Raw genomic sequence first — 27,484 nt, forward strand, 5'->3', positions numbered from 1 at the left:
CTATGTCATCCTCCTTCCAATCAAATTTCGGCAAGTAAATGCTGCAGACAGTGATCTGAAGCGGACGCTTCATTCTAATGGCGACCGCTTGTAGGTTTGTGTTTAGATCAACCGCTTCGGCGGTAGCTCTAGTCGATGTTAATATGGCTACTCCACCTCTAACTCTTACATTTGGCGGTTGATCTCGCCGAAAAATATCATATCCTCTTAATTTAAAATTTTCATTTCGGCAGAAATGTGTTTCTTGCAGACATATACAAATCGGGTCTACATCATGTACCAAGCGTAGAAGCTCATGGATGTTTGAAAAACATCCATTAATGTTCCATTGTACAATCGACTCGCTAATTTGAAATTAAATTATGGCCTAGGTTTACCTTTCGGCCAGCCTTTTTTTCTTTTTTTCTCCATATTGCGAACAGCTTCGTGTTTGCGGAGAACTTCGTCGCCCATATTGCTTCCGGTCTCCGAATCGGAGACCACCGAAGCCGCCGACGACGACGGACATGGATCGGCGCCGATTGAGAGGCGGAAATCTGGCCGACCCCTGACACAGGAATCGCACCAGTCACCGCCCCTGGAAGAGGGGACACTTGCCCCTCTGTGTGGTTTTTTGTGGTCTCTGTGGTTTAGAGGCCACCTCAGTTGCAGGAGGCTTGGGAGCCTCTATAACAGACTCTTCAATCACTTTTTTCTTATTATCAAGAATCTCGCTAAGACGGACTTGGCATTCTGGTTTGGCGTCTGTTTTTCTTCTCTACAGGAGCAGCTTTCTGTTTTGGAGATTTATCTTCAGGAGGCTGTACTACTATCTTTGGCTTAACAGCTTCTTTACTGCTGAAAGACTTCATTTTGTTTTCAATGATCCTTTCAGTTAAGCCCGCCAAAGTGGGCGCATGTTTGTTAATGATTAGAGTCTCATCAACAGCAACTGGAACAAGATCAGGAACAACAGCTGCAGCCTGAGCTTAGGTTGTTGTTGCTCAAGGTTTACGGGCGTTTACAATCTTTTTTGCTTCGAAATAACTGACTTTTTGTAGGGTTTTTACTTCCTGCACAGCCACCTCGTCTTTGTAGACAGGACAGTTCCTGGATCTACAAGAATGCTGTCCTTTGCAATTAATACAAGTAGGAGGCTCCTTACACGGCTCTCCTTCATGTACCTCATCACCGCACACGCATATTTGCGGTCTTTCACACCTAACAGCGGTGTGGCCAAAGCGTTGGCACTTAAAGCATATCATTGGCTGCGGGACAAATGCCCGCACATCCAGTCGATGAATCCCCGCTCTTACCTTCTCTGGCAAAGTAGGCCGGTTGAAAGTGAGTACATGAGAGGCTGAGGGTAGGACCTTACCGTTCCTTCTACTGTTCAATCGACGACACTCTATTATTCCTTGTGATGACAACTCCTCAACAATTTCTTGCTCCGAGCAATTTAGAAGATCCCGACAACCACCACACCCCTTGAGGCTTTGAGCGTGCCGTGGGGATCGACGCGTACAACCAATTCTCCGATCTTTTTAAGCTCTAGGATCTTCTCAGACTGAGCATCATTTACAGTCTCAACATGAAGTCCAGTGAAAGTCTTCCTTATTTCTTATACAGGGCCTCCAGCGCATTTCGTAATTTCTCGAGCAATGAGAAAAGGACTCACGCTCGAGAAATTACCATCCTCCTTTGTAATGACCAAGTATTTAGGTTTTGAAACATTACTATTCTTGAAATAAGCTTATTGCAAGCTTTTCCTAGCCTCAACTTCAATTTTCCTTGATTCCGCGCTCTTTCTCCGTTTTGCCTCGGGCGAAACGGCCGGTTCTAAACGAGGGTGTTTACGTAAACCATCTGCCACGTTTTGTTGATGATCAGTTTGCATGACCTGTGATCCCTTCTGTAGTAAGGCTAGCCGCCGGGGTACACCCCCACTCCAGGGCTACCAACCCTGGAGATCCGTTCCGGTACTCCGGTGGAACCGGCATATGTCTTGGCAGAGAGCGGATGCGCAGTCTCTGCACTGACTCCAGGCCCTTACACACCGAGGTTTTCAGGGGTCCCATGCGCACCTTAACTACATTCTTGCCATCGCGGGGGGCATGTGGACAACGAAATGCCTCCGTTACACCTGCAAATAACATCGACCGTGGCCGCCTCATCGCCAGCTCTAAAGGTGGTATCAATCCATGTCTTTAATCTTTAAAAATATACTATGATTCAAGAGCAGCGAAGAAAATAAGTATGAACATCATTCTGAAGGCAATTAGGAAGGTTTTACAACAATCACCGGGGACTGCATTTTTACTGCCGGCCGGAAGCATTGGTAGTTATACCAAAAAGGCATTGTCATATATAACAAAAGACCAGATGGAGCCGGTCCAGAGCCGCACAGTGATAGTAAAAGCAGTGGGTAAGTCGTATGCTGAGCTATTCAAAACAATGTAATCTGCGGTAAATAGCGACGAGGCCAATGATGTCATATCCCTCAGAAAAGGTAGGAATGAGGAGTTACATGTCCGCATCCAGGGGGCTCGAAGAGCAGCAGATTTTACTAGTACTATTTTACTAGCTCAGGGATAAAGCCGCGGACCTGCAAGTGGACTTAAAAACTAGAGCAGGTAGAAGAACAATAGTGCACATAAGGGACATTTAAATGGATACTCCGGAACATGAGATACTGGCAGCAATAATGAATAGGACAGGGGATGGTGAAGAGGTTAAAATTACATCCATAAGACCAGGGTATGGTGAAACACAGAATGCTATGGTAGTCACGTCCTACAGAGCAGCATGCAGATTGGTTGACCAAAGAATAAAGATAGGATGGGTCAATTGTAGGGCGTACATACGAGAAGATCAAGAAAGGTGTTTTAGATGTTGGAGCAGGGGACATCGCAGGAGTGAGTGTAACGGCCCAGATAGATTGAACCTTTGCTTCAATTGTGGGGGCAAAGGTCACAAAATTGCGGATTGTAAAGAGCACAGTAACTGTCTTAACTGCGGGAGCAAGGATCACCAAACAGGGGTTTGGGCATGTTTAAAAAATCAAAATGCTTAGGGCTCTCCTAGTTAATACTAATCGGAGTTCTATGTCATGTGATTTGGTCAGTGAACTGGCAGTGTCACAGAGGACAGATTTGTTGGTGGTTACAGAACCCAACATTTATGTAGCAGCAAGAGCGGGCTGGATAGCCGATACAGATGGGGATGTAGTGGTGAGAGATATCAGTGGGAGAATAGCCTGGAGGAATACGGCGAGATCGAAAGGGATAGTAGCAATCGAATCCGACTCTGTACTCGTAATTGCAGTATATATTTCGCCAAATTGTGAGTTGAGTGAATTTGCGAGATGCATGGATACCATACAAAGAATAACTACTAGAAATAGGAAGAAATTCATACTCCTGGGAGATTTTAACTGTAAATCAGTGGCTACAGGGTGTGCTTACACAAATAGAAAAGGTGAAATATTGTCGGACACTATGAGCTCTATTGGCGGTCATTGTGTCGATGACAGTACCCCCACCTATCTGGCAAGAGGGCACTCGTCGATTCTGGACCTTACAATCCTGAACAACAGGTGGAGAGGGGAGCAATGGGACTGGCGAGTATTACCTCATGAAATCGCCAGTGATCATTTAGCGACCAGAATTTGTATTGATGATCCGATGTTTGCTACTACAGAAAGACCGTTACCCCGGAAGTTTACGGCAGAAGAGATAGAAAGAATAGTTAGTAGGACATCCACGAGGCTCATAAATATGACTGAATTAACACTGCTGGTGCTGACCAATGTAGTCAAACAAGAGATGGAAAGGGAGGAGAGTAGGAGCAGAAAGAGAAGCTCAGCATATTGGTGGTCAAAGCAAATAGAGACCCTAAGAGATAAGTTACAAAAATTCAGGAGAAAGAAACAACGACTCAGGATCACAGGTGGACAAGAATATGAGGCAGCGGCCCTTGTATATATTGAAGATAGACGAATCATTAAATAGGGCTATTAGGACAGCAAAGAGAAATTGCTGGCGGGTATTGTGTGAGGAGTTCGATAATGACCCCTGGGGACAGGCGTATAAAATAATTACAAAGAGATTTGGCAGGTGCCTGCCTATTTTAAGTAAATCGCAAGCGGAACAGGAAATTAGCGAGTTATTTCCTTGTACAGAAGAGGTGATTGAGGGAATCATTAATTGTGACAGCAGGAGGTTCACTCTTGGAGAATTAAACGCAGCGGTCGGGCATCTTGGGAATAAATAAAGCTCCGGATTTGACGGGATTCCTGCTGCGCTCCGAAAGAGTCTAGTTAGGAGAGTCCCGTGGGAAATGCTGGAGATTACCACTCAGGGCCTGGAGAATAGAAATTTCCCGGCGTGCTGGAAAGAAGCCAGAATTGTGTTCCTTCAGAAGGGTCCAAAGGAAAATGGAGATATATCTTACAGACCACTTAGCCTCCTTAATACCTTGGGTAAGGTAGTGGAAAAAATGTTGGCCAGCCGCATCATCAGAGAAGTGGAGGAGGGTGTAGGTATTAGCAATAATCAGTTCGGTTTCTGGAAGGGGCGATCCACAATACATACAATACAAAAAGTAATGGATTGGGCTCTAGAGACAAGGAGAGAGAGGAACTTGGAGGACGAGGCGTATTCCCTTGTTCATCACATTAGATATTAAAAATGCATTTGGGACCATTAGATGGTCATCAATTATTGAAGCTATGGCTCAGAAGAATATAAGTCCATATCTACGAAGACAAATTAGGGAGTACCTCTCAGACAGAAGGTGTCAGGTGGAAGCACAGGAAGAGATATTAAGATTTGATTTGTATGGCAGGGTGCCACAGGGCTTAATATTGGGTCCTGGCCTTTGATGGGATATTACAAATGAGGTATCCATGTGGAGTCCAGGTATTGGCTTAACGCCGATGATTTGGCGATTACTGTAGAGGGTAAAACTATCAATGAGGTTCAGGAGAAAGTGAATATAACATTAGGGATAATCAGCAGTTGGGTAGCAGAACGTGGTTCAGAGGTAGCTATGGATAAAAGCAGATTCTTAATGTTTACAGGGAAAATACAATTAATATCTCCGCTCATTACTTTAAATGGACAGGCAATAGCAGAAGCTCATTCAGTTAAATATTTGGGCATTACCCTAGATAAAAGTTGTCGTTTTACACAACATATCATAAATGTATGCAATAAAGCAGAGATAATGACAAAGAGCCTTAATGTCATTATGTCTAATAAGAGAGCTCCTAGGCCATCAAAGAGGAGAGTTATCGCATCTACAGTGGTATCATCAATATTGTACGTGGTGCCAGTTTGGTGGCCTTTGGTGGAAATAAAAAGAAATCTTCGCAGACTTACTGGGGTGCATAGGAGACTGTTGCTGGGGGTGATCTCAGCGTACAGAACAGTCTCATGTGAGGCGCTATCTGTTCTGTCTGGGGTCCCCCCCTATAGACTTAATGGCATTGAGTAGGGTAGTGAGGATGCAGGGGATAGAGGTACAAGAAACAAAAAATAGATTAAGGACGAGGTGGCAAAATAGATGGAGAGTGCAGGGGACCGCCAAACGAACAAAGGATCTAATCCCAGATTTATTTAGTTGGTTGGGTAGAAGATTCGGAGAGGTCGACTTCTATCTTACTCAGTTCTTTACAGGTCACAGAAATTTTAATGAGTACCTATGTAGAATTGGAAGAAGGCCGGAACCGGGCAGCATGTATTGTGGGATAGAAGACAGTGCCGAACACACCTTTTTTGAGTGTGGTAAATGGAGAACACTCAGGGCCACCTCAGGAATTGATGGGAAAAGCCCCATAGAAGTATTTAGATATATGATGGTCAACGAGAATAATTGGAGGAAGGTGGCGGACTTCGCGAGGGGGGTTATATCATAGAAGGATGCGGATGAGAGGACACTAGGTTTTTAGGGATAGTGATAGGGAAGGGCGGACAGCCCCAGTGGTGAGGGTCGGCATGCTGAGGTGTCCCGGCTTCAAGGATCCACTGGGAACTCCATTGGAAGTTAGGTTAGGGGAATAATTGCAAAATTAAATTATATAAAAGAGAAAAGATCCGACACCACGTCAAGACAAATCATGGTATGGCGTGGTGTCAGAAAAGTGGGCAAAAATAAGTACTCAAAAGATCTGACCGGCAAGCCGATCTGCCATGCCGGACATACAGCCGGTAGGCGGAAAGGCTCGTTAGAGTATAGCAGACACTCCCCTGGGAGGCGTAATACCAAGCAGTCGGACCGGCCCAGGGGAGTAGAGTATCAAAAAAGAAAAAAAAAGGGCATTATTGTTGTTGTTGTTGTCATCGTCATCGTCGCCGTCGCCGCCGCCACCGCCGTATATAATATTAAAATATATATAATTTTTTTGTTGGTCTTTATTCTCAAAAGTACTTTATATTTTATGGGTACAGAATACAAAATAATACATTTTAGAAGTACTAAGTTTAAATTGTACAGCTTCTTAAAACCAAGAACAATTGTTTCAATCATCCTCTGAATCACTAATTGATTGAGACATTTTTGGTTTTAAGTTGAACTTTTCACATATCATTACTACATGTTTTAAACAAAAATTGTCGTTACAGTTCATGCAGGTATATTTAGTCAGATGTATCTTTTTGTAGTGAACTGCACATGGTGTACAGCGTTTCCTTTTGCTTCTTGTAGATGGTCCAACCAGTTCTTCATGATCTATAGCTGTTGTGGGCTGATGAATCTTCTGCAAACTTTACTGAAGCAGTTTAGGGATTCCCATTGTCTTAGAACTTCTGATTTTCAATTGTTCAGAAATCAGTTCTTGTGAAAGTTTTTTCAACAAATATTCTTCATGAAATCACCTCTATTTGATTTCCACTTATTATTTGAGGATTTATATCAGCTACATTCAGTATGGAATAAAAAACTACTATTGGCCAACTCTGAGTGTTTCTTGCAACATTATATGTGGAACATCTTGTCAACTACATCTACACATCCGATTTAGTATCATTTTGAATTGACCATGTGAGGCTCGCCAAATACTGCTCGCCAGTGTTTTCATCAACAGAAACGCCAAAGTGTAGGCTTGAAACAGTTTAACACATTTTTTTCCTTTTTTAGGAACGTAAGACACAATAGTTGAATCCTTATGAAAACCAAACATGCTTGAGTTTAGTGGTCTAATTTTAACAATTTTGAATTCAACTTGGAATTTGTTTTTTTTTTTTTTAAGTTCTAGCAAAAGAAGTTTTTTCTTTCTTGAGTTCTTCCACAAGTTTTATGTCCAAAAACCAATTATTTGCTGTTATATTTCATCCGCTTTTATGTATTGGTTTTACTAACCTTACATCAGTTTGTTTATTACTGACAATAAGATGCATCTGGCTGCTTCCCTGGATATACTTCCATGTTATATGTGTAGTAGAGTTTTACATCTATTAAGGCATATATTTTAACTCCACATTTAGCGGGTTTTGATGGAATGTATTGTTTACCAGCAAATTTTCCCCAAAAGCTCTCAAGTTTTTCATCTACAGTCACATCTTCACCAAACGAGTAGAATTTCTGACAATTGGGACAAATGGTTGAATATTTTTGTAACTAATGCTAACTGATTGCACTGAACTCTTATTTCACATGAAATATTTTAACATCATCTTCATCACTACCGCATAATTCTTCTAGACTTTATCAATTACTCATTAGTGTCCCTGTCTGATAAAGAAGTTCAATTAATGCTTTTAGTTCAACTAAAGTAACATTTTTTGCATCTCATTCACACGCGAAGTTTGAACCTATAACATTAATATACTGATTTGTACATTGTAAAATCTCTTCTAATATTTCATTAGTTATTAGGAAATTCCAAGACTCAAAGGTGAGTTTGCATTTTTAGCTTCTACGACGACGCCAGTAGATTTTGTGCTCTGGTTCACATGTTCTGAGAAGATCCCATTTTTTCCATTTAATAATTTTATTTTTCCCAGATAATAAAGATCATTATTATTTTCAATTTCTTTATCAGTATCATCCGAACATGTGTCTAAATCACTTTTCCACTCTTAAATAACATCTTCATTTTCACTATCCAAAGATTCATCCAAACTTTTATCAGCGATTTCATCTTCCTGCAGTAAATGCTGAATAATCTTTGCATGGTGGGCATTATTAGCATTCAAATTGTCTAAAATCATTATGGATATAAAAAAGTAACACTAAAAAATTAATCAGCTTTTTAACGCACATTAAACAAAAACCATGTTTTAGATAACAGAAAAATTAAAATGCCTACTTATAAAATATATTTGTACAATTTACAACATTAAAAAATATTTTATTTACTATATATTTAAAAAACACGACATTTAAAATATAAAAACTAACATGAATGTGTGCACTGTATATGGTAGATACAAAACCTTCTTTGAAAGATACTTCCACTCAACTCAAGGTCTAAGACTGGACTAAACATGTAAAGGAAGGGAGATTAGGAAGGCATTGGGAGAGGCTGTTAGCTTCCAAAGCAAAATGGTGCAACGTTATCTGTCAGATACAGTGCACCTGACGGAGGGATAAAAAATAAATAATGTACATTGTGTACACTTTTATTCATAAATTTCTTCTTCAGAGTGTATGAGTACAGATACCCATTATGATCTGGGTCAGTTTTTTGTTTCACTGAGTTATTACAAGTTTGGTTCAAATCTTGATCTTTATTATTTATTTATTTATTTAAAAAAAGAATGAGTTAGAGATGTATTGCAAAGAAGTGTTAATCAAATGTATAAAAAGATTTCATGATAAGCAATGGAATGCACAACTAAACTAAATGATTTAATTATATTTTTACTTTACAGAGTGCATCTATTCTTCCACCACGTATTTCACCTGGAACATTTGGCATCAAGAAACAGGAAATTTGGCCAAGTGAGTCCAGACAACAAGGTGGTACTTACAGCGGTACTCTTACAGCCGTTATAGCGTGGAAGAAAAATGATTCTCCTCAACCACCTATTTTGCGGGATATGGGTAGAGTACCCATTATGATCAAGGTGAGTTTTTTGTTTCACTAAGTTCTTACAAGGTAGGTTCAAATATAAATAGGAATTAGATTATGTATGTTTTTACCAACACTGAAGTCTACATCTTCGTTCCTTCTTTTTGTCTGATGGCATGTTGCAGAAACAAGTTGCTATCATCAAATATAAATGTATCTTAACTTAAATGTTAGATTGCATTGCCCCCAATATCTGTACATAATTAAAAATAGTTTATTAAAACGTTAATGACAGAAAAGTTATTGTGGTGTATACGTTTTGGTGGTTATACATCTTATGAATATAAATGATTTGTGCACGGTCTCTTAACATAAGGCCATAAAATTTGTTCTTGTTTCTGTTGGTTTGATTTTTTTTCTGGGCACACAACGAAGTGTCATTATCAGTGTCCGGACCCAATACTACTATTGTAAGCAATTAGAAAATAACTTAAAACTTAGAGTGCTGTAAAACACTTATTCTGTATGCGAAATAAAATCACAGTAAAGAACAATATTGAAAATCTTACTTAAAACAACAAAACTGGATGAAAGACATAATAATAATAATCATTACATATTTGAATAGAGATGCATGGCCTGACTTTGGATTACATAGCTATATCGTTTTTTTTTTAATATTTCTGATGTTAACCCCAATTTTAAACTTTCTGTTGAAATCCCACATAACAGACAAAGTTTAAATGTATATGGTGTATCATTAGTTGGTAGTCACAGTGAACACAAACAAGTGCATCAACCTGAGTCATGAGATGTGCATGTACATGTACATTCTAGTGTGCCCTATTCGCAAATGGCAAATAATAACTTCCTCTCATCGCTTACTCCTGGTTGAAGAGCTTCATGGTGACACACTGTCAATTGGACAAAGTTTATTATTGATGCTAGCATGCCATTCAATCTGACACTCATCACGAATCGCCCTCTTCAGAAACAATGCAATTAGTGAAAGGAAGCTGCAAACAGCCTTTTTTGCCACACAATCGGTCTGCTCATTGCCGGAAATTCCAGTATGGCTGGGAATCCAACAGAAAGTCACACTTGTGTTATGCTGAGTCAACTGTTCAGAAATAATAAACTATATCTCAATGATAACAGGGTATCTGTAGTACATTCACTAATCGCCTGTAAGGCTTTCATGGAATCTGAGCACAGACAAGTACGTGTCAGATTGTTGATTTAAGTAAATTTAAGACTATTAATAGCAAACAGCTTAGCAACAAAAACACTGGCGATGCTGAGAAGGCCAAACATGTATATGTTCTATTGCCAAGCACACAATAACAACCAATAGAGTTAATATGTTTAGAGCCATCTGTATAAACAATAGCATCTGAATTCAGGCTATTTACAATATTATAGAAATTTTCTTGTACGATTACCAGTTTTGCATATATTTTATCATAGCGATAAAAACTAAAGCAATTTATGAATGAAGACCGCCTAGGTGGGTAATAATGTTGAGTAACAGGAGAAACCAGAGGTAATTGTAGATTTAGAGGTAAGAAGAGACAGTGAGCTCTGATGCTAAACGGGGCAGTATATCTTGTCCATTCCTGATATCATTTAAGATGTTTTTTGGAGAACACTGTGTTAAAGGTTGGATGATTGATTGTGCTTTAATGCAGGCTATGTAGAAGCAGATCATTTGGTTTCATCTGTACCAAAGAGATGGCTCACAAGTGTCCCACTAGTACACAGGGTTTGAATGAAACATAAAAAACAAAACCATTCATATTGCCCTGTATAGTAGATGCTTACCTACATTTCAGTACAGGAGCTACATGGAATAACTCATAAATAAACAAATCAGTTATTATTAATAAAGTACTAGTTAATTCATGGTTAATTAAAAGTAGACAGCAAGTTTTAAAAACCAATTGTGCAGTAACCGAAGGGATACTATAGGGCACAAGAAATTGGTAACAAAGGTCTAGAGAGCATTCTCAAGGAAATTAAGTATAATTTAAAACAGAACATTATTAAGAGAGTGGAAGTTGAGCGATTGTTGTAAAGCCTTATAAACCTAAAATAACAGTGAACCTCTTCATTTTCTTCATCATGGAAGGTAACCCTCTGCTCTCACATACTCAGGTTCCCAAATATTACTTTCCATTCTAAGATTATCATTACATTCATTTGTTCATCAATAATCTCAGATATGATTATCATAATTACAGATTATACAAAGAAAAATTTTCTTTATGAAACTTTATAGAGCCTAAAAAAATAAAGAACATTTTAATAGCAACATTATAGGGTGACTCATATCCTTAACACATATCCTTAATTTATAAATCACAGTTGATTAAAGTGCTAAAATTTAATGAATTCAATATTCTATAATTCTATTAAACAAATAAACAAGGTTTCCTTAAGTATTAATAATAGACTTAATGCTGAATCAGCTTATTATATGACACCAACACTTCCTCAAATCCAGTTTAGGTCATCTCAACAACAGTTTAGGTACACAAATTATTTTACGTGCATTATTAAGAATTTTGAGAAACAAGTATAACCTCAAGTTGTAACCAGAAAATTAAGGTGTATATTTGTCTTTCATCTTTCTTTAAAATATTTTAAATGCTTTTATTCAGTTTATTTTTTTTAAATCATCAAAATAGAATTTAAAAAGAATTTTTAGGTTGTAGAAGAAAGTCATTAATTACATGTTAAGATTAAGTGTAAACCTCCATGATGAATAAAGTAGCATCTCTACCTTTCATGAACAATAAACTTCACCAATTTAAGAACACTGTCTCACTGTGGAGCTCCTCATGCAGAAATGAACACCAGGAGGAGGTTATCTGCCATTTACAAATAGGGCACACTCATAGATATCTGATGACTCAAACAGATGCACCAGTTTGTTCTCGCTGTGACTGCCAACTGACAGTGCACCACATCCTTGTGGATTGTATTTGTTACATGGCATTGCATCACAAGTTTAAACTAGGGACCAACATGCAAACTATTCTAGGTGATAATGAACTGTTTTTATCTTATGTTTTACAGTTTTTTAGGGGTGTCCATTTTTATTCAAATATTTAAATTGATGTAATGTGTATCAGCTATTCATCCAATTGCCGTATACCAATTGTAATTGAGACATAAAATGTAATATCTGTTTGTTTTTTAAAACAAATATGTTGTGTCTGGGCAATGATAACGCCGAAGTGTTTTTCACCCAGTATATTCAAAAAAAAATTACTTTTCATCTAAAAAATTCAAGATCCAAATCCCAGTTATGCATGATATTATTCATCTACTAAAAAATTTTCAAATCTTTATGGGAAAAATAAACCACATTGTAGCTTGTCCAAGCTGAATTGGCACAGATCTGATGTAGGTGATGGTTGCCTAGCTAGCGTCGGGTTATAATATACTACTTGTGGAAGACAGTATTTATACAGTGTGATCAATTTTATGGTTTATATACAGTATAATTTTTATTTTATTTTATAGTAATTTTTTAACCTAATTTTTTTTTATACTAATTTATGGTATATTTTTTCTTTTTAGTGTTATTTTTACTAATATTTATTCCAATTAATAAACAAATTCACATCATAAATTTTTAAATTGTTTTCAGTCTTATTTTTATATAAAAAAATAAATAAATTCATAATCGAATAAAACAATACATAAATATTTAGCTAACTTATTTTTAAATATTTAAAGTAAAAAAAAGATCAAATGTAATTATTATCTTGAAATGTGTTGGTATTTCTTGTTTTTATAATTGTTTTTACTAGCTCTACAATCCTTTTCTCAGTAGAACTTTTACATTTTACATTATATTGTATATCGTTATGAATTTTGTAGCAAGCACTAGCATAATACAAATAACTAAAGTAAAAACATTACAAAGTGTCTGAATATATAGCACTTCACTCTCTACTGCAACTTTTCGTCTTCTTTTGATGATTCTGATGAACTCTTGCTTCCCAAATTGATGATGACACGTTCAACTTGTTCTTGAGGTCCTTGCAGCTTGTGATACTCATCGTAATTTTTTTTAACATGTTCGCAAAATTTTATCCAATCCTGATTGAGAGTTCTGCAAACTTTTTATGACAAATTTCCATTGTTCCAGCTGTTGTAAATTGTACATTTTCGACTGCGATTCAGTTCTTCACCCGTGTCCATATCGTGCGTGATGGAATTCAAATTGGGATGATATGGGGGATAGACGTAAAACAGGATACTGCCTTCCTCCAATCTTATCTATCTTATATGTTTTCAGATGATCTTTATTTTTTTTTAATTGTCTCATACAACTCAATTTAAGTCAAATTTTCATGGAATGGTAAGCTGTTAGTCCGCAGCCAGTCAATCATTGATTTTTTTTTTTGTTGATGCTGAATTTGGTGCTCGGTTTTCTTCAGTGCTGTAATAAGAAGCATTATCTAAAATTATGACACTGTTTACTGGAAGTTAAGGCATTAATTTTTCTCTTATCCACTTTAAAAACACGTTGCAGTTCATCTGAGAATGATAATCACCTGAGGAAGATTTGGCTTTCCCTACTGTCAAGCAGTTGGAAATAAATCCCATTTCACCACCGGTGTAGATAATTATTGTCCTTTCTCCTTTTGAAATTGACACAGCAAAACACTCAGATGCATTTGAAGGTTGCCTACATTTCTGTTGGCAATGAAAACTTAAAATATAAGTCTCATCTACGCAAATAATTGGTCTTCCTTCAACTCGATATTCTTCAATTTTATTCAAATACACAAACTGTTTGTACTGAGTATCATGTTTTTCAATAAGAATTGCCCTAATATTTCTGATTCTCTTCCATTTGAAGTCCATGCTTAACAAAAGTGTCCATAAGTTACTATTTTTCCTATTAAATACACTACCACTTTTTAGTTTTGCGATAAGTTTCCTTAGAGAAAGCAAGCAGCTCTTGTTTAAGTAAAATTTTTACACTTTATGTTGTATAGCATTCTGATTAAAACTGCCCAGGTTTGTCACTTCCTTTTTGCACTTTATCCCTTTGCGAGTAGAACTGAATTTTTTTCCAAAGCTATTTCACCAGTAATTTGATAAACTGTTCTTTTTGAGACTCCTGTGGCACACAAAACATGTTGTACAACTTTTTTTGGGTCACTAACAAACATTCCAACTGCAGAATCTCCTGTCATGTAATTAAAAATGTGTATAATTTCTTTCCCTTGGCGGTGAATGTCTTTTCCATAAAAATTAGACATAATATGCAAAATAGTAAAATCAATTCACTACCATAAGAATAGAGCCAACAAAAATTTACTAATCTAACGTGAATAAATTACTTTTAAAATTTCACTTAAGAGTTCAACTACTTTCAAGAATTGAAACTAAAAGAATGCTATAATCAGACAATAACCTTACTCTTCAGACACACACAGTTAACTGGACAAGTTTTAATACACATTGAGTTTCTGTGGCTGGAACTAGACTAACCAATCACATTAGAAAAATTCATTAAATAAGAGTAACAAAAAAAGTGAGAATTCATAACGAGTAGCAAAAATAGTTAGAATTTATAGAGTAACAAAACGAGTGAGAATTTATTTAAAGAGATTTAAATTTTAAAGAGAAACCTGAGTTAACATAACTGCTCGCCAAAAATCTTATGATTCATGTTATTGTTTGTAATAATTTATAATATAAAAAAAATATATATCTTATGCAACTGTAAATACAGTATAAATTAGAACGAAATCATTTACAAAAACAAGTTAGTCTGAATGAATCAGGAATGGTTTGTATAAATAGAGATTTAATGTTTCATTTGAATGTTTAAAATGACACATTGTTCAGTTGTTATTTACACAAAATAAAGAAATTTTTCTTATGTATGACTCATTGCCTAGGCTAGCGTACAGTGTTCGCCACTCTCAGAACAAAGGGCGAAAAGCATAGCATAAATAGTAGACATCCGTCTTGTGCTTGTTGGCTTGGATATTATATACAGTTATAAATCTATAAATAAATATACTTTGACCTAAACACTAATCGGTAACAGGCAATTAGCCTGCATAATATTTCATATCATATTGTTTCAGTATCTAATAAAGAAATAAATTATTAATTTAATAACATATAAACTCAGGATTAAATAAGTAACTAATAAATATAAGACATGAATTTGTTTATTGATTGGAATAAACAATAGTCATACCATGTACATACTGGTTTTAATCGATTAGTATTATAAACCCGTGCTCATTAGTCAGCAAACAGGTATGCTGTTCATCAGATCTGTGCCAATTCAGCTTGAACAAGATATAGAAATCTTCTGGAGATGTTTATTATTAATGGCATTTCCTTCAGTTATTTATGAAATAATCAGTTACAGGCAGACGTAGTATAAAATAGATTTAGAAGTATATAATTATGAAATAAGTAGATTTGTGAGGTCCATAAAAGCATTAAACATAGAATTCATAGAAAATAAATTACTTTAAAGGGTAAGAGTTCATGAAGAAATATCATAACATTAGTACATGTGATAATATGAAATTTATTTATTTATTTTTTTTTTTAATAAGAAACCTAAACAATTTTTAACTGAAAAATGTATTTATACACCCTTTAAGAGTATCTTTCCTTCCTGATAAATAGTTTATGTAGTTATGGGTGTAGAATTAGATCATATTACTCATTCTTTATACTGAGTCACCAGGGGGTGTCATTAAGAAAAGTATAATTAATTATTAACACAATTAGATATATAAATCAATAGTTGTTTGTTCAGTGATGGCGCATAGAAATTGGATGCGCCACAGCATCACAACAATAGTTTGTGGTCGGAATAGACTACTTGTCAGATGAGATCAGAACTCTGAGCCCAAAAACATTGTGTTTATATACTTTTCTGAAAACATTGTATGTTTTTTGTAACCAATAACTGGATTTAATATTTACATTATTAATCTTTGTTGAACGCTGTTATTTGTTAATAACTTTATTTGAATTGTTTGTAAATTTAATTCATTGTAGTGCAAACACAAACCCATAATTTCTGCAAAAACCGGTAAAATTGGGAGAAAAGAGGATAATCAAAAGTCAGACTTGAGCAGTTTTTCTCAGTATTGATAATTTTTTGAAGAAAGAAACCGAAGAAGGACAAGCAATTTAAATCAAATTCAGACTAGTGTTTCTAAAGCAATAGTGTATCCATTAGGTCACTTCAGTGCATTTTAAAGCTACAAGAACATGAAACTAGTGGAAGTGAATTCAGTACTCCTTGTAAAAAACGGCCTGGAAAGAAGTTGAAACTGACTTGGATGATTTCAACGAAGGTGTTATTTGGAGGACAATGAATGAGTTTCATTTACAGTACAGAGAATGCTCTTCTCTGAAAAAACTTTTGCCATTAGTAAAAGAACATCTAATGTTTGAAGGGGGCATTCGGACTCTTCGTGTAGTCATGAAAAATTTAGCTTACAGTGGAAAATAACTGAAAACAGAAAAATTTGAAAATGATCATATACAAGAATAAAAGGTTGCATTATCTGCACTCCATAACATGGTACAGAGAAGAAAATTATTGAATTATATACGTAGATGAAATGCACATACATTCTTCTGCCATGAAGGGTCAAGCATGTACTGTTGGTTTTTCAGAAGTGCTGAAAGTTCCCGATTCTAAAGGGAGTCAAGCAATAATATTTAATGCAGGAGGAGCAGACAGTTTTATCAAAAATGCTCTCCTAATATTTAAGTTTTATTAAACAAGTGATTAACATTATGATATGAATTTTAATAATTTTCAAAAATGGGTTGTGTCTCAATTGATATTGAATTTGTTACTGAGATCTGTAATAATCATGGACAATGCACTGTACCACAGTGTTTAAATAAATCCAGCCCTAATTAAAATTCAAAATATCTATGTGGACAACACTTGACTTTGTTGTATGTCTATTAAATTACATTTACACATCTTTTTAAAATGAAAAGTACATAAAATTTTATTTCATTAAAAACTTCTGATACTTTTTAATTTTTTTTTATTGAATTATTATTCATCGTAAAATGTTTTTTTACATTGAGAGGTTAATAATTATTAATAAATCAATATATTTAAATTTTTAAAAAAAGAAAATTTGTTGAAGTCTGATTCGAACCGATGTGCTTTTCCCTAAGATCCAAATATTTCATTAATTAAAATTTATTTGGTTATAACTCTGGAACCAATCAAAATAAGTACCATTTATGAGATATATCCTTGAAATGCTCTCAGTGAGGGCTTATTACTGCAGTTAAGAAAAAGTCCAAAATCCAAAAAAAATTTGGATTTTGGGATTTTTTTTGGACACTTTTGGTTCAGTCAATTGCAATCAAAGAGGAGGTGCACAACTAGATGATACAACATCCAAAAAAAAATTTCAACATCCTATGGCTAATAGTTTCTGAGTTATGTGAGATACAAACATACGTATGTACAGACGTCATGCCAAAACTAGTCAAAATGGATTCAGGGATGGTCAAAATGGATATTTCCATTAAAATCTGGAAACCAAAATTTTACACCATCACAATACTTCCTTTACTTCGTACAAGGAAGTAAAAAACAAGACATGATCAACTGGCTCACTAAAAACAAGATATCATTTTCACATGAAATTTTCAAACCTGATTGTATATGCTGATAAAAATACATAAACCGCAATTTAATAGATTCTTTGTTTGTAGAAAAAGTATATACTGTTGTCAGATACCACCATATCATCCCAATATAAATGCTATAGAGAATGTCTGGGCTTAAAAATTACATTGCCCAAAAGAATGTAACATTCAGTGTAGAAGACACAATAGAACTGATGAAAGACAAATTTAGAGAAATAAATGTAAACTTCTGGAAAGTAGTTTGCAAAACTGTGCAAAATTGTGAGACAAATTATTTAAAACTTGAACCGATGTTAGACAAAATTTCTGAGCGTTTTGTTAAAATTATATGAAACTGATTTAAGTTCCTAGAGTTCCATGGACAGTGATGATGAAGAGGTGGACGTACTAAGTGGAGTTGAAGAAATCGTTTAACTTGGAAAGAAATTAAATATGTTGTGTATATTAGGTAACATTTAATTTAATAAATCTAGCAAAAATGATTTATGGAATCAGTTTGGAAATGGTGTATTATTATAATGTGATTAATTTTGGAATTTGTAAGTCGTTGCTTTTTAATAAGTTAACATTTTACATTACTATTAGCATCATAATCATAATATTGTATAATGATTTTGTTTTTTATTATTTTTCTGACGATTATATTGACATCAAATGAAATAAGATTTATGAGATAACTTATAGTGTATGTTTTGTTTAATAAGTTTGATTTGGGTATAGTGTTGTTAATTTTGTATGTTGGACATGTGGTAATGATTCTTAGAAATAAAAATAATAATAAACTGTCACCATCCATGATCATATAGCTTATGATCATATATAGAATTAAAACTATGTATAGTTAACACAAGATCAAAGAAAAGCTTTGTTTTACTGAAGTAGATTTATGATTAGCATTTGAAGTGAAATATATTAGGGACATATTGAACTTTGGTGAAATTATGGAGTCAAGTTCTTAACTACAATTGTAAACTAAGGTTGCTCTGTATTCCTCTCTGTAGACTGAAACTTTCTGTGTTACTGGATCAAGACATCTAAGAATTCACGCAGCTCATACACCACTAATCGCCAGAGTATATTGAGAAAGTACACTGTATGCAAATATTGCTGATTTTTAGTTCATTGAAAAGAAATACTGAAATTTTTTTTATTTTTAATGTTTATATTGTTGCATGTTTAGTGTTAGTAATTGTTAACATTTTGCCCTATTTTATTGCTTTATTTATTATATTTTCATTAACATTATGTTTCATTGTAGTCTGATCTTTGTCACCTAAATGGTTTATCTCCAAAAGAGCTGATTGAAAATAATGAACATGCTGAGGAATGGGGAGGTTATTTTGTAGTAAAGGGTTCTGAGAAACTTATACGTATGCTTTTAATGATGAGACGTAATTTTCCTATCGCTGTCAAGAGAACTACATGGAAACAACGCGGTACTCGTTTTTCAGATATGGGAGTTATAATGCGTTGTGTCAAAGATGACCAGTCATCAGTGGTAAGTGATTTAAATTGAATATATTATGTATTTTAAAAATTACATGTTACGTAAAAGTAATGAAAATTAATATAATGAAATTTCATAAATTTTCATAAAATTGTGGACTGGATTTTTTTTTAATAATTTTCTTTAAAGTGATATTTGATTGTAGCTGGAACGTAAAATATTATTTCACTCTTTAACGATCAGTAGTTTACCATGTATAATTAATTATAATAAACAATCTTTTTACGTGCCTTTTTATCCATCTAGTACACTACACGAATTACAACATGTACATTTACTCGACTACACAACAACATTCACCACAATTTTCTCTTTCATTTACACTCGGTGGTGTTGCGGCAATGGCAGAACGGAACAGAGGAACTGACACCGTCCATTATACTGACGTTCAGTCTTCCTGTTCCTCCGGAGAAGATTAACGTGGGTTACCTCTCCGTTCAGATACGCCTCAGGTGTCAAAGGTACAGTCACACTACAACATCTTGCTCGAGGACAGAGATCTGTGCTCGATGTACTACCGAAGGTCACAATGACACTAACTGTGAGGAAAGTGAAAAATGTGCGAACTGCAGTGGTTCACATACAGCCTGCTTCCGAGATTGCCCAACCTTTAAGGAAGAAAAGGCAGTTCTCAAGATCTGTACTGAGCAGAAACTTTCCCGGCTGCATGCAGGGAATATAGAAAGATAGTTAACTCACGGAACCTCGTACAACCAAATGTGTCTTTCGCCACCACTGCGTCAAAACAAACTCCTTCAACTCTTCATAATCTGCAGTGCGCATCCTGCACTGAACTTAAGAAACTCGTTCAGATGCTTTCTGATCAAGTTACTTCGCTTACAGCCACTATTTCAGGGCTGAAAAAGATGAGTAAAAAGTCCTGCGTCGCAATAACTGAATCCAACAGTGTGGTCCATACAAAAGTTCGTGTTCCCAAAGTACTACCGGTACAGGCAGAGGCTACCACAGCTGGCAGTAAGCCAACTAACAAGATCCCCACAAAGGGAACCCACATAACCACCCCCTTTGGGATGTCAATAGCGACATCCCATTCTCTTAAGTCTCCTCCACCATCACCCCATATACTGGAGGATATGTTTGAAGAACCTCCTGACCCAAAGGCGTCAGAGTTATCTAAGTTAAAGAACACGAAAAAGAAAAACAGAATCACATACAAATAAATTTTATATGGTTTCCTAAGTATATTTATTATTATTATTATTTTTTATTTATTTTTTTTTTTTTTATGAACATTATTCAGTGGAATGTTAGAGGTGTACGGTCTCGCATTGAAGATATTGGAGTACTGGCGCACGTACATGATCCGATTATCATGTGTTTCCAGGAAACTCATCTTCTACGACATGACCCAATAGCACTCAGAGGATACTTCTGTGAGAAATATGACTGTGTAGTAGACGGTAGAGAGAGTGGTGGAGTGTGGCTATTTTCATGAAGGATAAGGTATCGGCTACAAGGATTCAACTGACCACTCTCGTTCTTGCTGTTGCAATGAAGATCTGTGTCCCCTTTAAGTTACATATCTGCAATCTGTATCTCTCACCGAACACTGAGTTCAGTGCTCTGGATATCTCAAACCTCCTCACACAAATACCATCTCCATCATTAATAGTAGGAGACTTCAATGCCCACCATGTTTCTTGGAGCTCGACTTTCTGCTCCACTCGAGGAAATATAGTACACAATGTGAGACAAGATTAGACCTTTATTTGCTGAATAATGGATCTCATACATTCATGTCTTTATCATCTGGTACTATGTCTAACATCGATCTCTCCATATGCTCACCGAATTTACTCCCTCATTTTGATTGGTCTGTTTGTGATGATTTTCACGGCAGTGACCACAAACCAATTATTATTGGTTTCGGTGTGGATCACGAGATTAGGAAATGGCCACGAAGGTGGATTGTTGAAAGGGCAGATTGAGATGGATATCATTAAAGCCTTCCAATCGCAGTATGATGTCGGTGCGAACATCCTTGAGCAATGTTCCTCTTTTACGTCCATGATACTTCAAATTGCCAGCAGATATATCCCACAAACATCGGGTAATCCTGAACATCCTTCCGTTCATGGTGGAATGATGATTGCAAATGTGCTATTAAGAATCGACGGCAGGCACTACGCAAATTCAATAATAGACCTACAACTGAACGTCTAAATCTGTACCGCAGGGCTTGAGCAGTAACGACTTTCAGAGGTACAAAGCACAGATGGAAATATTGGCGTTAAATGTTGGTGTTTCGGTTGGTGAATTGAACACTCCATTCTTATTTAAAGAATTGTTGCATGCACTTAAGAACTCACGTGACACTTCCCTTGGGCCAGACAACGTTCGCCTTTGTATGCTTTCACACCTTCCTAACTCAGCACTACAACATCTTTTGAATATTAATAACGGTTTATTCTCCGAGCATTTGTTATACCAGTATTAAAGCCTGGTAAAAACAAAACCGATCCCTCAAGCTACCACCCTATTTCTTTAACAAGCGTGTTGTTTAAAATAATGGAGAGAATGGTAAACCGCAGGCTTGCATGATACTTGGAGAAACATGGCTTTCTTTCTTCGAAACAGTGTGGTTTTCGGCAAGGAAGATCTTTCATTGACCATTTAGTGTCAATGGAGACAGCCATACAAAACGACTTCCTGAACCGCCAACACCTCGTTGCTATTTTCTTCTATATAAAAAAGGCGTACGACACAGCCTGGCGACGTGGCATTCTTCACACCCTTAGGAGATGGGGAATCAATGGCAATATGCTTGCTTTTGTCCGGGGATTCTTAAATCACCGAACGTTTCGTGTTCGGTTAGACAATTCACTTTCAGACAGTGTCGTCTCGGAAAATGGACTTCGTCTGTGGTATTAGTTTTGGTATTTATTTTGCCTTCTTGACTTGTTTTAATAAATTTTTATTATATGGTTGATATAACTTTTACACCTTATAAACTTTATTATTTTGGAGTTATTTTAACCTTTTATTAATAAAATTCCGGGCGATGATAACGCCCAGGCGTTTTTCGCCCACAAAAAAAAAAATAAATAAATTTATCCATCTTGTGACTTGTATATTACAGTGACGCATTTTGGAATTTGTTCCATCATACGTATCAGGATTATTTTTTTAGTAGGTTGTCATACATTATCACTAAAACACATTAAAATGAATAAATATATAATATCCACTGTGCAGTTTAACATTACAGTCAATATTGTTGGTGCACACTTCAGAAATGTTAAAGAGGACTGTAATTGTTTTGGTTTTATTGATTTAAGGTTGTATTGTAGATTAGGTTTGACTTGAAATCTAACTGTTCATTTTATCTTTTGTCCATATTAGCCTGCTAAGCTTCAATTTTTCCTTACAATTCATGCCTTTGTTACATACATGCAAAGTTTTAAAATAAGTCCTGAAAATAATAAAATATAATTATTAAAAATTAAATCTCAAGCAAAGTCTGATTTTGTATTGTCTGTGATTCTTTTTTTTGTAATTTTAAATTTAGATTTACGTTCCATGAACCATTCAAGAAAATTCTCCCAGTTTGAGCTAAGTCATAACATATTACAATGGTAATACATATTAAAATGATTTTCTTCTTTTGTTGGTGTGTTATTTATTCAATGAATGAAATGCGCTACTTTGCAACACAATCCCTGGTTACATTTCTATTATTATTTTCCTTATTCCAGTAATAAAAAATTGTTCACCTTGGTGTCTGAGCCATTCGTGAACAGCATATTTGACCTACACATTGTTTCAACTGTAGTATGTACACAGTAACTTAAATTTCTGGAACTGCTGATTGATTCTGATTAGTTCTTGTATCAAGATCTTTATTGAATTTCGAAAAAGGATTTGTGATTACTTTTATGTGGAGTATGAGTGTAACTTGGACTATAAATAGTAAAACAAAATTATTTTAAAATTACATTTAGAAAATGTAATTTTAAAAGTACAGGTTCCATGAAGTTTTTTCTTCATATAAAAAAATAATATTGAATATTATGTAATTTAACTTTGCAAGTACTTTTTATTGATATTTTAACATCTTAGTATATTAACTCTTTTGGTCTCAGAGCAAAAACAGAATTATTCCAAAAATACCATAGATTTTTGTGATTGGACTACTGAGAAATACCAGGCCAATTTTTTGCTGTTTCTCACTATTTTACATTTCTTTTTTTTTTTTTTGTAAAATCTGTTCTATTTGACGAAACTAGCCGATTTTTTTTTTAAATTGTGCAAAGATAAATATTCTATTTCAATAATTAATATATTAACATAAAAGAAAAGAAAATCATAAAAGCAAATAAAAAAACATAAAAAATTACTCACCAAATATGTTTTCAAAAATAATTTTGTCTTTGGCTTGATGTAACACACTTAAAAAAATTCTGGCCACAAAACATTTCACTAAAAACTATAACTAAAACTGTATTTTATCACAGAATTTGAAAGAAATCTGTTTAAAAATAAAAAAGTCATATTATGTTAAAAACCTAGGTTTTTGAGTTTTCAGTTTTTCAAATGTGTTTTATCTGTTTTAGCATTACAGGCTACATTTACGTGTATAGCATTACTGGGAAAATACTTACTTCAAAGTTATAAGATAACAAAAAATTGAATACATAAAACAATTCTTAGCCTAAATTATTTCACTTATAAACCTATGCAAAAATTTACTTAATTTAAACTCCTAAAACTTTAGTTTAATTCAGTAGAACTATTGCAGTGATCAACTAATGGTTGAAATCTTGCGCAAGGATCGTATTCTGATTCACCAGGTTTTGAGATGTCTTTGGTGTTTGTAATATGAAAAAATGAATAGACCGAAAATGACTTCGGCTAAACATTTGTCTAAACCACAGCCTGCTCTAGTAGACATTGTATTCCAGTAATGGGATAGTCTAGGTTTTCTACTTATACCCATGTTCAGTAGCACTGAAGTAAATGCAAACATTTCATATGCAGTAATTTTCTTCCAGTTCCGCAATAGTCTGTTTACTATTATGTTTACTATCATTATTTTCTTCCACAATTCTCATACATACTTGTTTATATATATATTTTTTCTCCCATACCTAGGAGGGTGAACCAGCTAATGCATTGCACACCCTCAGAGGTTGCCTTTGCCTCTAACCTACGGAGACCGCAGAGGTCGTTCACTCAGTAAGCCCGGACTGGGTCTTTTATATGCCTGCCTCTAACCATACTCCCTCCCTAGGGAGGGATCCAACCGGGTCTTGGTCTTTTTTTTTATTACCCACAAACTCAGGGGTCCTCGGTCAGTGATCAAGAGTGGTCAGTGGTCAACCTCAGTAAACCATCCTCTCATGAGCAGAGCTGCCCCTGTAAGACCCTAACTCCAGGTTACCCTATTTCACTCAACAGCGTCTCATTCCTTAGTCTTTATAATATTTGTGACTAAGGTTGCTACAGCGTTCCATTCATGATGTCCCTTTAACATGTATTGTACAGTATTATCCGGTTCAGTCCTTGAATGACCCATGTGTGCCTTAGTTCGTCCCACCGGTGACACAAGTATATCATGTGTTCCACGGTATCTATTTCTTCACAGTACTGGCAAACCGGTTCTGGCCTTCTGCCAAAGCGGTGGAGGTAAGCCCCAAACCCTCCATGCCCAGTCAACAACTGAGAGAGATGGAAGCCGACCTCCCCATGATTTCTGGAGACCCACAAGTCAATTTGTGGAATCATCCTTCTTGTCCAACAACCAGTATTTGAGGCTTGCCAGTATGCCTCCCATTCTTCCAACATCTGATTTCGGGCTTCTTTGTGTGGCACACCATGTCATATCCTTTTCAACATCAGGACGTGAAGATGTACAGGAGGAACTCCCGCAATCACCTCAAGTGCATTCTATGAAACAGTTTTGTAAGCTGATATTATACTTATATTCTTCCTATGCTGTAAAGATGAGACCCATTGAAGGTTTAGTTTTTTATCAAAAGCCTCCGCCCAAGCCAGAACAGCATAGTATGTTATTGACATGGCTACGAACAATATCAGTTTTCTCTTAGAGGGGCTTGGTCCCCAGTGATTACTCATCAGTCTTTTTTGTGTAACAAGTGGTCTTTGTGGAACCATACGCCTAAGTATTTGACCATGTCGGTTGCGCATATGTCCGTATCACCTACTCAGACAATTATGTTTTGGAGCCTACGATGGCCAGTTAATGCTGTTGCTGCGGTCTTAATGGGCACTAACAACAACCCTTTGTCTGACAGCCATGCAGGTATTTTGATGATCACAGCATTTGCATACTCCTCCACTTCTTGTTCAGAATACCCTGAAACCAGTAAAGCTATGTCATCTGCATAGACCACTATATCTCAGAGTGGCATAGGCCACTATGTCTTTAGGTTCCATGTCTCTATTAAACTCGATACATAACACCCCATTGAAAGCTAAGTTCCACAGGAGTGGTCCAAGGACCGACCTCTGCGGAACTCCTCTAAATACTTCAACTGGGACGTCTCCCTCTTCAGTACTGACGTGCATCGTTCTGCGATGAAGCTAAGAATTTATAATACTTCTGAAGTATGGACTAAAGTTTTTTTCGATCAAGGCCTGATTGATAACTGGCCAGGGGAGGCTTCCAAAAGCATTTTTGACGTCTAGGAGAACAACCAATGGTATCCTCTGTCAATGCCGAGAACCACCCACTCTTTCTCTGGCCCAGTTAATCACGTACTGCAGAGCGTCAACCATGGATCTTCCTTTAACCGAATTGTTTGTGGAACAATCCACCTCTCATTTCCAGTTCAGCCCCGAGTCTGGTGACAGTCATTCGTTCGAATAATTTCTCAGAGGTATTTAACAGACATATCAGTCTGTATATAGTTTCTGCTGGATTTTGGTCTGCTTGATTTAGGAATCAAGACTAATCTTGTATCTTTCCAACAGTCTGGGAAGCATGTCTTTTCTAGTGCCACGTTGGATGCGTCCAATACTGTCCAAGGGTGTCTTTACACTATTTCCTTAACAATTTTGCTTGAAACTGAGTCAGGCCCCGGACATTTGTTGGGATGTAAGGTGGTTACCGCATATTTAAGCTTATTAATAGTGAACCTATTGTTATGCACTACCGGAATCTCCCTCCATTCGGTCTCTACGACTGGAAATAATTGTTTCACCTTCTCAATTGCCACTTCACCAGAAAGAGGGGGATATGTCTACCAAATTGGTCGATCACAGCCTTGTAGGCTGTGATCGACCCCCCCAAAGATCAGCATCAAGCTCAGCAATGAACTTCTCCCATACATTTATCTTAGCTTCTCTGATAGCATCAGTTAATGCCTTTCTTGCATGACAGTATTCTTCTCTCTTTACCTCATCCATTCAACCAGTTCTACTCGTGTCCTGCCTGCATTCTTCTTCTCAATGCGAGTACTGATGCTCTTATTTCTGCAATTGCTGGATACTACCAGTATACCCGGCATCTACCTGGCCCATCCTGCTGTCCTGCATGTCTGCAGGCAACTTTTTTTGTATATTTAGAAAAGTCCAAAATCAAATTGACAGTAAAAAGTAACCTAAAATAAGCAATAGGTTGAGAATTTCTAGGTCAACAATGTTTGAATCCCAGTGATTCGAGGTAACCAATTATGTTCCACCCCTGGGTCATTTTCATGATTTACCTCATTCCACTTAATATTATCAGTTTCCTTGAATCTGAAAGGCCTACATTGATACTACTGAAGTTGTCTTTGAGAGTTTGTTCAGTTGTTGAGATTATGTTTTCTTCATCACTACTATCACTCGAGAAACTAAATAACCTTGGCCTTTTTCTGTTACTGTCACTAAAAGTTAGATTTAGTATACCTGAAATTGATGGTTGATTTTTAAAAACCAGATCATAATCAGGATCACTGTATATCATCTACAACTTTCTTCTGACAACAGTTCGTCACTTAGATTTTCATCGTTCAACAAATCACGCAAAGTGTTTTCACTTACTATTGACCATGATCTATTCATTCTCAATAATTAAATTCAGTAAACAAACCAATTCTACACTCAATTTACCAACACGTGAAACAAATGACACTGAAAACAATCATACACACAACTGACTGACAAAATGAAACAACTACGCAGTTGTCAAAGTCTTCAACTAACTAAACTCTTGACCTCTAAAGTCTTCTTAATGTATAAAAATTGTGTAAATTTATATGTATATTGAATCTACAATTCCTTGCGATTAATTTGCTACTATACACGTAAAATTTTGTTGAATAACAAGAATT

General features: G+C 35.9%; 1 protein-coding gene across 2 annotated transcripts in view; it reads left to right on the top strand.

The window, feature by feature from the left end:
- The window catches only part of Polr1B (RNA polymerase I subunit Rpl135), a 176,013-nt gene that overhangs the window by 38,817 nt on the left and 109,712 nt on the right, over nucleotides 1–27,484 (top strand). For both annotated transcript variants that reach the window (XM_075356937.1, XM_075356931.1), the window contains exons 3-4: nucleotides 8,853–9,047; nucleotides 18,939–19,178. In XM_075356937.1, coding sequence (XP_075213052.1) covers nucleotides 8,853–9,047; nucleotides 18,939–19,178 — 435 coding nt within the window. The remainder of the gene's footprint in view (nucleotides 1–8,852; nucleotides 9,048–18,938; nucleotides 19,179–27,484) is intronic.

The sequence above is a fragment of the Lycorma delicatula genome, chromosome 1 (genome assembly GCF_047948215.1).
Source record: "Lycorma delicatula isolate Av1 chromosome 1, ASM4794821v1, whole genome shotgun sequence".
In the NCBI taxonomy this organism is placed as follows: Eukaryota; Metazoa; Arthropoda; class Insecta; order Hemiptera; family Fulgoridae; genus Lycorma; species Lycorma delicatula.